This window comes from Dipteris shenzhenensis, unplaced genomic scaffold (genome assembly GCF_047967505.1).
Source record: "Dipteris shenzhenensis isolate YYH24624 ecotype China unplaced genomic scaffold, Dip_SZ_1.0 scaf0046, whole genome shotgun sequence".
Classification (NCBI taxonomy): Eukaryota; Viridiplantae; Streptophyta; class Polypodiopsida; order Gleicheniales; family Dipteridaceae; genus Dipteris; species Dipteris shenzhenensis.
The window spans coordinates 71,456-85,438 of record NW_028239353.1 but is presented as its reverse complement, the minus strand read 5'-3'; the positions used below and the strand labels follow the sequence as shown (position 1 = coordinate 85,438).

General features: G+C 40.6%; 1 protein-coding gene and 1 pseudogene across 1 annotated transcript; one reads left to right on the top strand and one right to left on the bottom strand.

The window, feature by feature from the left end:
* Positions 1-1,796: 1,796 nt before the first annotated feature.
* On the top strand, positions 1,797-2,666 carry LOC147879327 (cell number regulator 4-like). Its single transcript, XM_087372229.1, has 4 exons — positions 1,797-1,862; positions 1,962-2,033; positions 2,257-2,469; positions 2,578-2,666. The coding sequence occupies exons 1-4, from the start codon at positions 1,799-1,801 to the stop codon at positions 2,664-2,666; spliced, it is 438 nt and encodes a 145-aa protein (XP_087228355.1). The 5' UTR covers positions 1,797-1,798.
* Positions 2,667-5,961: 3,295 nt separating this feature from the next.
* Positions 5,962-6,931, bottom strand: LOC147879326 (uncharacterized; annotated as a pseudogene).
* Positions 6,932-13,983: the final 7,052 nt, after the last annotated feature.

Below are 13,983 nucleotides of genomic sequence, written 5' to 3'. Positions count from 1 at the left end.
CAATAATGTCGATAGAATCCTAAATACATGTCTAACTATCACATTCAGTGTTTAACATATTGCATACAATCAGAATAATACAAGTGCATACCATGGCATTCCATGTCTAGTAATCACAAAGAGAGAATGTCCACATGTAATTCTATATGATCTTTATACATAGTGTGACACCATTATACTAAAACTTTGGGATATGTTATTTGTGTCTCCATTGGTGTTGAATGATTATGCTAAAATATCTAAATGTGTAAAGCATCGCGTGCGATAGAATGGATACAATGTCAATATCATCACATACGATCAACAATGTCTCTAGCATGGCAAAAAATGTTTAAATCTTTGTGTTCAATGTTTAACATATCTATCACAAATGATCATAATAATGCAAGTGCACACAATTGCATTCAATGTTAACAATCACATGAGAGGATGACCAAATCATTGATAATTTTTCACGGATGGCACAAAGTCTTGCAAGCATGTGCCTGTGCAATGCCACCTACCAAGAGCCTGGACATTTTGGCCCCAAAAGCAAAAAAAAAAGAATAGTATGCTCATGTTGGCAGGTAGGAGGGACAAACAGCAAAGCCTTTTTTTTGGCTTTCTAGGCCAAAATGTTCAAGATTTTGTTAAGTTTCACTTCTCACATACACACAGTTGCACACATATGCTTGCAACATGACATGTCCCATGCTTATTAGCTGCCATGTAGCACCTCACAAATTATAAATAATAAAATAAGAAGAAAGACAAAAGCATTATGTCATTGAAGGTTATCACATAAATCGTGAGTGTGTGTGTGTGTGTGCACGTGCATGTGTGTGTGTGAGTGTGTGCATGCATGCATGTGCACCCCTCCACCTTGCACCTCCCTGTGAGGCCCAGTCTCTCCACCGTGTGGGCCCCCACATGCTCTACATGTGATGGTGTTTTTTTTCCTAGTTTATAATGTGTGTGTGTTGCTAGAACATATCTAATGTTTTTACAAAGTCATTTTTTGCTAGAGAGAGAGAGAGAGAGAGATTTTATTAGGCATCTTATATATATATATATAATTATGCTTTTATTTTTTCCCTAGTTTGTGTGTGTGTGTGTGTGTGTTGCTAGAACATATGTACTTATATATTCTCTCTATGTGCATGTGTGTGTGTGATTATTTTTTGATTTCTTTCCTTACTTTAGAACTTGTGATTAATATCATGTTATGTTGATTTTCCCCTAACTTTGTGTGTGTGTGTGTTGGGGGGGGGGTGGGTTGGAATCTCTTTGATAAATTTCAAAATGTATTTTTAGATATTATATCATGTTTTTTTTCCTAGTAGAATGTATATAACACTTTTCATTTTGTGCGAGAGAAAGAGAGAGAGAGAGAGAGAGAGAGAGAGAGAGAGGGAGGGAGGTAGGTATTTATATACACACATATATAAATATAGGCCATGCTACTACTCCTTGATTATTATTTATTTAATTATTTATTTTCTGGTTTCAAAGCTTATTTTTAATAGAATATCATGGTTTATTTCTTCATGTTTTTGAGAGAGAGAGATATTTTTATATAAACATGTGTATAAATTTCAAAACATTTTGAGGTTGAGAGAGAGAGAGAGAGAGAGAGAGAGAGAGAGAGAGAGACTCGTGCTGCTCCTTCCTCCTTACGTACGTTCTTGCCCCCTTTATCTCCCAAGTGGCTCACCACCACTGGCTAGTATTCAAGAGGTCCTCCTTAAAGAGATAAATGCTCCTCCCTCGGACCATATACCCTCCATCCAGCTACCGTTAATTTTACCACAATTTCTTCATGGACACCCAACCAGCTCGTTGGACCACTGGCTTATGTGGTTGCTTTGAGGACTTCGAGTCTTGTAAGACACTTACACATGATGCCTCCTACTCTTCTGTTTCTGCTGTTACCTGTTGCTGTGTTGGTGAACCCTCTTGACGTGTTACTGCCCTGCTTGCAGGCTGTTGCGCCTGGTGCTGTCCCTGTATTCCCGTCGGCCGTATCGTAAACGTTTTGGATGCCGGACAGACTTGTGAGTCACGGAAACTCTTTACTCATTGTTGCACAATAGTTGTGGCAGCTTACCTCATATGAATCTGCGCGAGAGTTATGGTGACTTTCTATGCACACATTACAAGCATTATCATAGCCGTTTATCAGTCAATCTTCTGCGGCCTGCCCTTGAATAATGATAGTGCGCACGGTAACATTCTGACAATCTGCTGGTAAGTGATCGACCTTTCACGTGAATGCAGCTTGCTTTGTGGGTGGGGCAATCTTTTGTGCTCTTCATCACTACACACGTCTGGGTTTCCTGTATGTATGGACGTATCGGTCCAAGTTACGGCAGAAATACAACCTTCCAGAGGAGCCATGCAACGACTGTTTCACCGCCTGGTGTTGTCTGTGTTGTTCTATTGCCCAAACATATCGAGAACTGAAGAACCGGAATGTAGATCCGGCACAAGGTAAGATGTTACAAAATTTGGTTGCGTTCTTGTAGCTTTGTATCTCGGGAGACTTGCACAAACTACAAGAAAGAAAGAAAATTAATATGCTGTGATCTACTGTATCAGGTTATCAGCCTGGGCAGCAAAGTTTCGGTGCACCACCATCCCAGTTCATGCAGAACTCGGGTCATTTGTTTAAGTGCTTTGATGTGTAGATTTGGAAAGCATTAGTTTATTTTTCATTCTTAGGAAATATCTTATTTATCAGACCTTAAAAGGTTACTAGGATTGATATATGGTCAACTCTCGTAGTCCAAGAGCATGTGATAGTCTAAGAGTTCAATGGTAGTAGCTTAAGTTGTTAATCTAATTAAGGTTACTAGGATTGATATATGGTCAACTCTCGTAGTCCAAGAGCATGTGATAGTCTAAGAGTTCAATGGTAGTAGCTTAAGTTGTTAATCTAATTGTGGCAGAACAAAAGTCCATAGTTGGTAGAAAAAGTAGTCAAGAGGCTAAAGTAAAATGTAACTCCTCCAAGCTCTCTATTTCTTCGGAGGATTCACTCTGTGTATAAACTCTATGTATGATGTGCATTCAAGGCCTATTTGTAAAACCCCTTATATGTGAATTTTTCATTAGCAAAATGTATCCTTTTTTTATTGGATTTGGTTTTTCCCCCCAAAATACTTTTATGGCACCCTTTTGTACGTGAAAATTTGAGAATAAATGAAATTAAATGTGTCCTTATGTTGAACTCACATGATAGGCACATTTATGAAGGACTGAACCCCCTGAGTCTATTTCTCCTATTGTGAGAGAGCAAAAGTCCAAAGGAGCTATAGGAAGGAGTTCAAGAGTCCAAGGTGGTATTTCAAAAGTCTGACTCCTCCAAGCTCTCTACTTTTCCTAAGATGTTCTCCATGATGCCATATTGCAAACACTTCATAGATCCTTAATAGTTCAAAGATGTATGCATGCTCACATCAAAGTTGTCCAAGCATATGAGTCACAACAAGAGAAAGGACATATAGGTGCTCTCATAGGTGTGATTTTTGATCTGTTTGAAAAAGTGATGGGTGCATGTAATTTTGCATCTATGTGTGCGGGCAAGAGACTTGCATCTATGGTCACGTTTATATTTCGGTATGATGTGCATATAGTTGCATTGATACATGTGATATGCACAACATACTATGTGGTTGCATGTGTCCATTTTTGTAGTATGAAATGGAGTCCTATACCCACACATTGTGCTTTTCTTTACTTGAATAAAGAGAACGAAAATATATATTGTAATTTGGTGATAATTAAAACTCAAAATAAAACATTAGAAGTTGGAAACATTTTACATCTCAAAGCTATTATGGAAAAAGATTGGAGGAGAAGTTGAATGCCAAAAGGTGGTATATATTATGATGTCAAAAAACATTCAGCATATACATGGTGTAGCCAAATGTGGCTTCCAAGAACATAAAGTGCCACATCCATATCGTGGATGTGGCTATTAAGTAGCATAGTGTCAATCATCCTCATCAGAGGAGCCACCCTTGTGGCCTTACTCCTTGCTACCTTGTGTCAAGACACAAGGGACACCATGCATCAACCAATGTATATGAAACGAATACAAATTTACAATATGAAGTTTTATCAAGTGCTTTCACATACCTCACAACAATGAAAAGGGCCCATAGGTGCATGTAGCCGCATTTTGTGATATGTGATTGAAAGTGATGGGCACATGTATATTTGCATCTATCTAAACATCTATAAACTTGCATCTAAAATCGAGTATACATGCTTATAGCCAAGTTTATATCTGTGCTTATAGCCATGCTTGTATCTGCACATATAGCCATGCTTATAGACATGCCTATAGCTACACTTATATACGTACTTATAGATGTATCTATAGACTCACCTTGACACTATTAAAAAAATAGAGAATGCTCAGAAAGCATCCCCTACTTGTAAAAATGAGGGAGGGACATGAGTTGAGGCAAAGATAGGAGTGGGGGAGGGATAGGAGTGCAAGCTCATATTATAATCCTCAAGGACATTGTAAGGGCCTATGGGCATAATCCTTAAAGGCATGCAAGCCCATATGCATAAACCTTAAGTGCATAAGGCCCCAAGGGCATTAGCCTTAAGGACACTAGCGTAGCATGCATAAGCCTTGAGGGAAAATGGATAAGCCTTATGCATTCCATAAGGAAATTAGGGCCTTATGCATAAGCCACTTATGCATAAGGAACCATATGCATAATCCTTAAGGGATTAAGGGCCCATATGTTTAAGCCTTCGACAAGGTTTAAGGGCATAATGGCTTTATACATAAGATCAGAAGCCTAAGCCAGTTAGGAATAAGGACCCATATGCATAAGCATTAAGGGATAAAGGGCCCATATGCATAAGCCTCATATGGATAAGGCCTCATATGTGGCATAAGACTTAAGGGCATGAGCCTTAGGGGCCCATATGCACCTTATGTATAAGCCTCTTATGCATAAGCCTCAAGTGCCATCATGCACCTTATGCATAGGCCTTAAGGGCTTCAATGCCTTGTACACAATCCATAAGAGCATTCAGGGATCAATGGCATAAGCCTCATGCATAAGCTTCAAGGGCATAAGAGCCATATGCATAATCCTTAAGAGCATAAGGGCTCAATGGCGTAAACCTTAAGAACATAACGCATCTCCAAAACCAATCATTAAACAATAAAATAGACTAAATAAGGGTAGGAGATAGTTGCTTCTTGGCTTAAGGGTTGGCTAGGGGAGGCTTGTGTGTAGAATGTGATGTACAATGTGAAGAATGGCACTCTTTAACTACAAGGGATCGGGCTCATACCCACATTACTAGCTGTGGACAATGACTTATTAAAAAAAAGTAGCAGGCTCACGCATCAATGCGGTCATATATGCACGTGTAAAAGCACATGTATGATCCCCATCAGATGCACTGATACATGGGCTTATACACATGTTTTACCAATTTTGTTGCACCGATACACGCGTTCCTAACAGATGTTTTGCACACATATATACATTTTTATACAAGGTTTACGCGTAGATATACGTGAATAGAGAGCACAAATTAAAAATCTAGAGAGTGCTATTGGGTCCGTGAATGCTATTCTAACAATCCAACAACCAATAGCACTCTTTGGATTTTAATTTTGGGTGCACTACACCATCCACGAAGAACATTTTGTGCATTGTCAATATATGATTCAATAATAACATCAAATTATAATAAGTGGTTGCATTATCAATACACAATTCAAGAAAGACGTAAATGCAATATTATTGAAATTTTATGGGTGTTGAAATAAGCCCATGGCTTTCATTTACAAAAACATACATACAAGGGAGTCCATATGCCAAAGTAGCCCATGGCTTCAATTGCAAACATATATATATATAATCAATTTGGTTTGTCTAAAAAAGGCCATGGCTTCAGTTACAAAAATATATATACAACCACATCCTCAATACGGAGGTGATACTATAAGATCGAGTACCACTCAGACTCTGATGATGACAAGATACTCCCTCCATGATCATATGAGCTCACAACAGTAGACATGTCCAATGAGTAGTGCTCACCTTCTCATTCACATCCAACAAGAGCAGTGATGATAGTAGCAGAAGTGGCGAGTGGATCATTAGCACTCATGAGCATCGATAGAAGCAGCAGTAGCTTATGTGTGTTTAAGTAAGATATCATATATAAATATATATAGATATAATTCAAAATTCAATAAAGCAAAATCATTCCATTAAAGGTTTCAAGTACCTTTCGATCATACGGTCTCATGGCCATCTCAAACTATGTATCCGTAATACATCCCTCGGTTCTAAAGAGGGCCCACATGTCACGTCTACTATGCCAGTGAGCATAAGCAATCTTGTGGGCTATGGGCTTCATCCCCATAACCCATCACTATAAGATAGTCAACACAATTTGTAAGATTAAAACAATCATAGAATGAATGAAAGTAGTAAATCAAATAAGGTGGCAAGGTACTTATTACGAACTCTACCTCCCACGATTGAATGCCTCCAAATCCGAAATGCGAAGATCTAATGGTCTCCATCTGGATTTGTCATGCCTCCATGTGTTGGCTACTCTTTACGCCACCCTTTGCTCGTTTCTTTGCCTCCTTCCACTCACGTTTGTGTGTAGTGGCAGGTTTCTTAGAAGGATAGCCACCCACAACTTGATTTAGCTTATCATCATGCATGAGTTTCTTCTGGTAAGATCTTTTATTACTTAAGATCTCCCTTATTCATGTCCTTCTCCATACATCCAAGACTGTCACATGTGGGGGATTGGGGTAATGACTATGTACATCATCAATGACCTCCCTAACTAATCAACTATTTTGATCTTTGAATTTTATAAAATAATTTCTATACAAATTTGAAACTATCCCATGGATATATTTTATTCCCTCTTTTCCCCTTGCATCCATCACTATCCTGCCCCTGTTTGTCACATCATAGTATATCTCTCCCCCTACCTCTCTCACCTCCTCCTCATCCTCACTATCCCCTCTAGTCCCTCTCCTCCCTCCGCTCCCTCTATCTCGTCTCTCACTACATGCCCTACCACTCCCCCCACCAAAGCACCTGCTGCATCTTCCACTCCCACTCTCGCTACTACAACATCTACTCTACTCCATATTGTGGGTGGAGTCACGACTGGGGGATGTGTGTACATGATTGTGGATGTGACACTAGGCATGACGGTGGTTGTGAGGGGTTACTGCATGATGGTGGCTATGATCTATGACATGATAGTGACTAGGACAGGGTGCATAAGTGTGTTTGGAGGGGATACACCTGTCATCTTACTGGACTCGTAGGCACAAAAGGAAGTGGAGTGACATGGGCACTCAAGAGTAGGGTGACTATGTAAGGGAATTTGGGAGGGGGATGGGCATACATATATTATGTAAGCCCAATTGGGATAGGGTGGTGCCCAAAATGAGCTAGCATCTACATCATCCAAGTGCCATACATAAATGGATCGAATGAAGAACCTAGATCCATGGATATTTGCAAAAAAAAAGCATTTGTGTGCATCATGAATCATGAAGTGCATACTTTATGAGACTAACTAGACTTGAGGTACATTCTAATTATCACACATCTGTTTTTTAACTACATCAATACAGATCAATATGAAGTAGATGTGTGCATACATTTGTAGAAATGCATGTATACATTCATGATCCAATTGATGAGGACATTCCAACTGCCTTCTCATGTTCTGGGGACCATGGACCAATGAGTTCCAAAATTCTAAATAAAAACCATTGAAATAAGAAAAGAATCCATGAAGGAGCCTCTATGTGTAGCTAAGCATGTACCAACATGTGTAAATTGGAGGCTTATGACAAAGCACAAAGCAGCTAAACAAAGGAATGCTATACAAAAATGTTATAAGTATGCATGGTAGTTGGTTATCTAAAGAAGGCTACAAACCAAAGATAATCTTAGATGATGCTTGGGTCTCTCATATGGCAAATTTGTTTCTTCAAAGTGCAAAGAAACATGCAACTTCAATAAGCAGAAGCATGTGTATAAACCAGTGAAAAAATGCATGTATAGTCGCGTTAAAACTCTGTGCAAGCAGCTTAGATGTAGACATACACGTGCTTCTACACATGATCCTGTGAAAAATGATTCACAAAAAAAGGCCACTTGACCGACCAACTATCCATAAAAGAAACCCAAAATGTCCTTTTTTAAACCAATGTGCAAAAGAGAAGGAAGGATAGAGAAAGTTGCATAAAGAAAAGGAAGGGCAAAGAAAGAACAAGTTGACTACCTCTTGATAATTAAGTCTCTTTAATTAAATTTATGTGTATGTGTTTGCTCTTTTGTACACAGGATGTCATCAACTTCCTCAAGCAGTTTTGGTGAAGATGAGTCAATGTGTCACCATAATTGTGATGTGTGGTTGGGACAAAGGATCAAGTGTATGTGTAATTGATGTCAAGGATGCATCGTACAAGTGTGTAGAATCACATTGAATCACATCTCCATGTATGAAGAATGGAATCAAACAAGCTTAATTAGAGGTAAGTAGATGTAACTTGATAGTATCCAAATAACTCATGGTGTCCAAATTCATGGAGTTGTAATACATACACCCATGCGAAAAAGTGGTTCTATAGCTAGGATAAAGCATCCATAATGTATATATTTATATCTAGAAGACTGAAAAGAATCAATCTCGTGGGGAGTAAAGAGAGGGAGATATACACCGGTGGAACCCTCATCAGCCACATTGATCACTACTTCGGATACCTTTACATGTTTGAGATCTTTGAAATGGAATGCAGAGAACTTGTAAATATCCTCAACATTGATCATTGGCATATTCCATGCCGCCTTGTTGTCCGTAAGTTCAGTAGATGAGGAAGCAGAGGAAAAGGGGCGGGGAGCAAAAAAACGGGAAGAGAGGGATCGAATCACCATGGCCATTTTGGAGTGGAAAACTTTGTGATAAGGAATCCTCAAGCGAGGCGGCTCAACCTCAACATGGCTCTCTCTCAGCCTTTAATGGGGAGCTTTCAATACTCTCTTGGATCTTCACACAGGCTCTGATACCAAAAAGGATGGTCCGACATGGGGTCCACACAAAATAGGAGCAGTGCAACACATCAAAGAAAAGGTTCAATAGCTACCATCTCTCACCATTCCATCAGCCACAAGACAGCTGATAATTGAAACAGATGCATCTGACCATTTTTGGGGAGCAGTCTTACTTGAAAAGATACCCACTGATGAAGTTGTATGTGCCTATTGGTCAAAAACTTTTCAAGGCACTGACCTCAATTACCATTCAATTGAGAAAGAAATTCTAGCAGTCAAAAGGGCAATTCAATGCTAGAACTATTTATCTTAAATAAAGAATTGCTCATCCGCACCGACCCAAAACTTCAAGACGTTTTGTACCCGTCGAATTGATAAACAGATTGGCAGGGGACGCTTAGCTCACTGGCAGGAATTCTTTACCATGTATGATTTCAAAGTAGAATGGAAAAAAGGCTCTTCAAATGTGCTCCCAGACATGCTCTCGCATGAAGGAGCACCTTATTGGGACATTCACAATGGTGGATTACTACTTCCACTTGATAATGGACAACCAAAAGTCCTATGTCTCGATCATGGTGATTAGACACTGTCCTCAATTGGATAAGACCTTCATCATGACACCTGTACAAAATTAAATAAAATTCATAAAGTGACTAGACACTGCTCATAACTGAGCAAGACCTTCACCTTTATGTCTTTTCCTTATCTTTTCATGTTATACAAACAAATGGATGATAGCTCAGAGTGGATTACAGCTGAACCTCCACTCATGACAGCTCAGAGTGGATTACAGCTCATCCCTCCACTTTGCTTTTTCCTATATAAGAGCATCCTTGGCTCATTTGTAGGCAGAGTCTGCCTTAGAGAGCTCCTATATCCTCAGTTTGTTTGCAATATATATCGAGCTTCCAAGCCTTCTTGGTTCAAACTCCCTTGTACTCAGTTTCTTTCTTTTAGTTTTCCTTCATGCCTTTGTCTGTTCCACCGTTCTCCATCTCTTACGTCCTGTTCTTCGCCCCCGACTGTTCTTTGCTACAAGTTATGATGCTTTGCCCCGCTTGAGGACTCCTTATCAGGAAGTTTTCCACCCCAAAATGGCCATGGTGATTCGATCCCTCTCTTCCCATTTTTCTACTCCCCGCCCCTTTTCCTTTGCTTCCTCATCTATTGAACTTACGGACAACAAGGCGGCATGGAATATGCCAATGATCAATGTTGAGGATATTTACAAGTTCTCTATGTTCCATTTCAAGGCTCTCAAACATGTAAAGGTATCCGAAGTAGTGATCAATGTGGCTGATGAGGGTTCCACCGGTGTATATCTCCCTCTCTTGACTCCCCACGAGATTGATTCTTTTCAATCTTCTAGATATAAATATATACATTATGGATGCTTTATCCTAGCTATAGAACCGCTTTTTCGCATGGGTGTAAATGCTACTTGCATGGTTAGTTTGGTAGATACTCGCCACTATAATATTAAAGATGCCCGCATAGGACTCATCCATGGTAGCCTCAATCGAGAGCCTGTTTATACAGTAGTCTATCCTAATTTCAAGATGTCTCTCATGGACCCCCACTTGTCCACTGCTCTGCATTTGTACATCTAGATTAAAGGTTTAGCCATGAAGCCAAAATTAGAGCAATGTGCCATCCATGTCCGTTCTGTGAATTATTTAGTGTCTACCATTAATCCCGTCCCTCGCCATGTCACTGCTAATGATGAATCTATTATCTACGGCAAAACTAATGCTGAAGTGGCCAGGTTCCATTTTGACGCTCTTCCTATGCCAGAAGAGTGGGAAATGGCTTATCAGAAATTCTTGGATGACGAAGCCTCCTCCTCTTCCAAAATGCCTATGTTTTAGGTTGAGGATGCTCCAACAAAATCAGTGGTTCGCCATTGCACTCCAAGTGAAAAGGGTAAGCGCATTATGTGTTTATCTTTCCCATCAGCCTCTCATGTTTCTATTGCCGTAATCCATGATGAGAGCCGAACTAGTGCCTCCGATGCTGCTCCTGATCTCTCCCCTGACCAAATTGAATCTATCAGAGATTGGGTAGCTTCTACAGCTGCATCCCAATTTCCTCCTGATGCCAGTCTATAGTATCGCCGCTCTACTACTGTAAATCTGTCTGTACAATCGCATTCCAATTTTGATAGTATCACTACATCAGCTGATCGCATACATCTAATGATGATGCTCCGATCTGTCAAGTGGCCACAGTCTAAAGGATTTCAGGCAACAATTAAAGATGGTTTATTGAAGTCTGTTCATGCCCCTTATGCCCAAATAGACAAAGATGACGATAACATGCCTATCGAGTTGCAGCAGTTGAATTGGTGCAATTCACACAACCTTGCTACTCAGGTATGTTTGGATGCTTGCCACTCCGCCCTGTACGATTTACAACTTGCTGTGGACAAACTAGATCGTAGTATGCACACAGAGTTAGATGAGCTGCATCAACTTTAGAAGGTCCATGCATCCTCTTCAACCCGGTCTGTATATAAGTCATTTCCTTCATCATTACCCCCCTCTTCGGCTAGTCCCCTCATAGAGCCCTGCTATCCTTCCAAAGCTCCCAGTCTTATGTTTTGGCCCTAGTTTTCTGATTCTATCGAGATGGTTGACTCTCCTTATGCAACGACAGATTGGTGGGCTGACACCCATCACCCAATCTATCGAGCATTTTGCATTGATGAACGGGATATGCTACAAGAGGATAGAGATGATCTCCACCAATTCCAACCTCTACCCCCTCATATGGAAATACCTCCGCCACTTTCCACTTCACCACACCACCACTCCTAGAATCTCCATTTCCATCTCCGCCAAGTTCTCCCCGAGCTTCCTCCGTTAATTCCTTTGGTCCCATTCTCTACATGAACTCTAGAATTAAACTGGAGCCTATGGAAGAAGATCCACCCCAAGCATCTACCTCACAACAGCCCCCTCCGGAGCAATGGCGAGGCAAGCGCACAGCATTTTTTGGTGGGCCTGGATCCGAATTCATGAGAGGTGAATTCCAGACTCACTTCATTGATGGTGACCTTGATGAGTAGACTAATCTGCAGAAAGGACTCCAGCACAAATCCTTCCTTGGTTATATTTTAAATATTGATGCTATCTCACCATAGGCAATGAAGGATATTCTAAAAATATTCTATGGACACATGATGTCATTAGTCACGATCTATAGATGGAATCCAAGAGATGCAACAGTTGAAACCACCAAAGGTTTCATCGGTGTTATTGCTAATTGGTGGGAGTTCTTATCAGATGAATCCAAAGAGCAAATGTTTGCAAGTGTTGATGCCAATCATCAACCTAATGCCTCGGATTCCCTCATAGCCGCAATCCTCAATCAGTTTCTTCATACTTTCATAGATGATCGTGCCTAGGCAGCAAATGAAGTTTCTTCTCTTAAGCTATGCGAGCTTTTTTAGTTGGAAGCCTACAATGCACATGTGCAACAGCTGGCATTTTTTTTGACACTGCAGCAAAGCGTCATTACTTGTACAGCTTACCACACCGACTTGGAGAAGCAGTCATGACGGTCATCGAAGCGCAAACGAAGATTGTCACCATTGACAATCAACCCACTGAAATCCATAAGATAGTCACAGATTATACTTTTGCTAACCTATTCCAGATTGTCCAAGTATACATCCATCGACAATGTACAGAATACACTCTTGGGTGCAAGCTTAAAAAGGTTGGTATTGTTTCTTTGGCCATATGTGAACAGTTCATGGGTCATCACAATTTCTGCACTCCACGTTCTAGTTATGGTCATCCTTCCCGACATTCCCATTCATCAAAATCTCGCCCTTCTAAATGTTCATGTGGGTCCTCGAGCTTTCCTAAAATTCGAAAGCTCCGATGGCATTATCGCTACTCTCGAAGGCCTCAATGTTTTCTTCGCCACCGCTCCTTTCGACAATACAAATCTACAGGATGTTTTATCTGTGGCAAGAAAGGTCATTTTGCTCGTGACTGTCATGAGAAACCCCGCAATCCACAGCAAAAACAACTGAAAGGTTTCTTTGCAATGGTAGCACACCCCGAACAATGGGAAGTCATTTCCCAAGGTGAGTCTGATGAGTCTCTTCTAGAATGTTCTGAATCAGATACTCCAGAATGTCTTCATTGCCAGCTACATGCTCCTCCAGCATCCGAAGATGATGACCCCAATGTATATAGCCTGATGAATCTTCCTCACCAACGACAACCTTTCCGTGTTGATATCAAGATCTCCTCAGGAAGTTCCGATGGAGAGCCCCCAGAAGAACCTCCTCTCCCAGAAATCTTTGCTCCAGCTTTCGGTCGTAGCAATTCTTGTGGTCACAATCGAGGTCGTGGCCATCCTATGTTTTCCCATCAAAATTTTCCATCTTTTGATTTACATACGTCGGAATATCTTTCTGATTCTTCCTTTGCTCCTTCTCCAAGTAGAAGATTACCTTCAGTAGATTTCTATTCCAATCTTTCGGCCTCTCCAGAGTGTACATGACTCCTCCCCTAACTTTCTTCCTTCTCCTTTTTGGAAATCCCCACACCACTCTCTCTGCCCTGCTCCTTTGATCCAACCTCCACAACGACCCCCCTATTTTGACCAATTTGAGAGCCTTGGCATCAGCATTGATGGGCTTCGTATCCACCTAACGACGATCACTGACAATTGTGCCAAGCTTCAAAACTCCATCGAATCATTGAATCGTAAGGTTGGTGAACATTTGACTCAGTGCAAGCTCTATACTGAACCAGTTTCAAATGTGTTATCTCTTCAAGATTTCTTTTCATCACCAGCACCAGCAGTCCGAAATCCTATGACAAATTGGCTGGTAAAAGTTCAGCTCAAACCCCAGGGGTACCTCCCTATAATTTGATTGCTTTAGTTGACACAGGGTGTC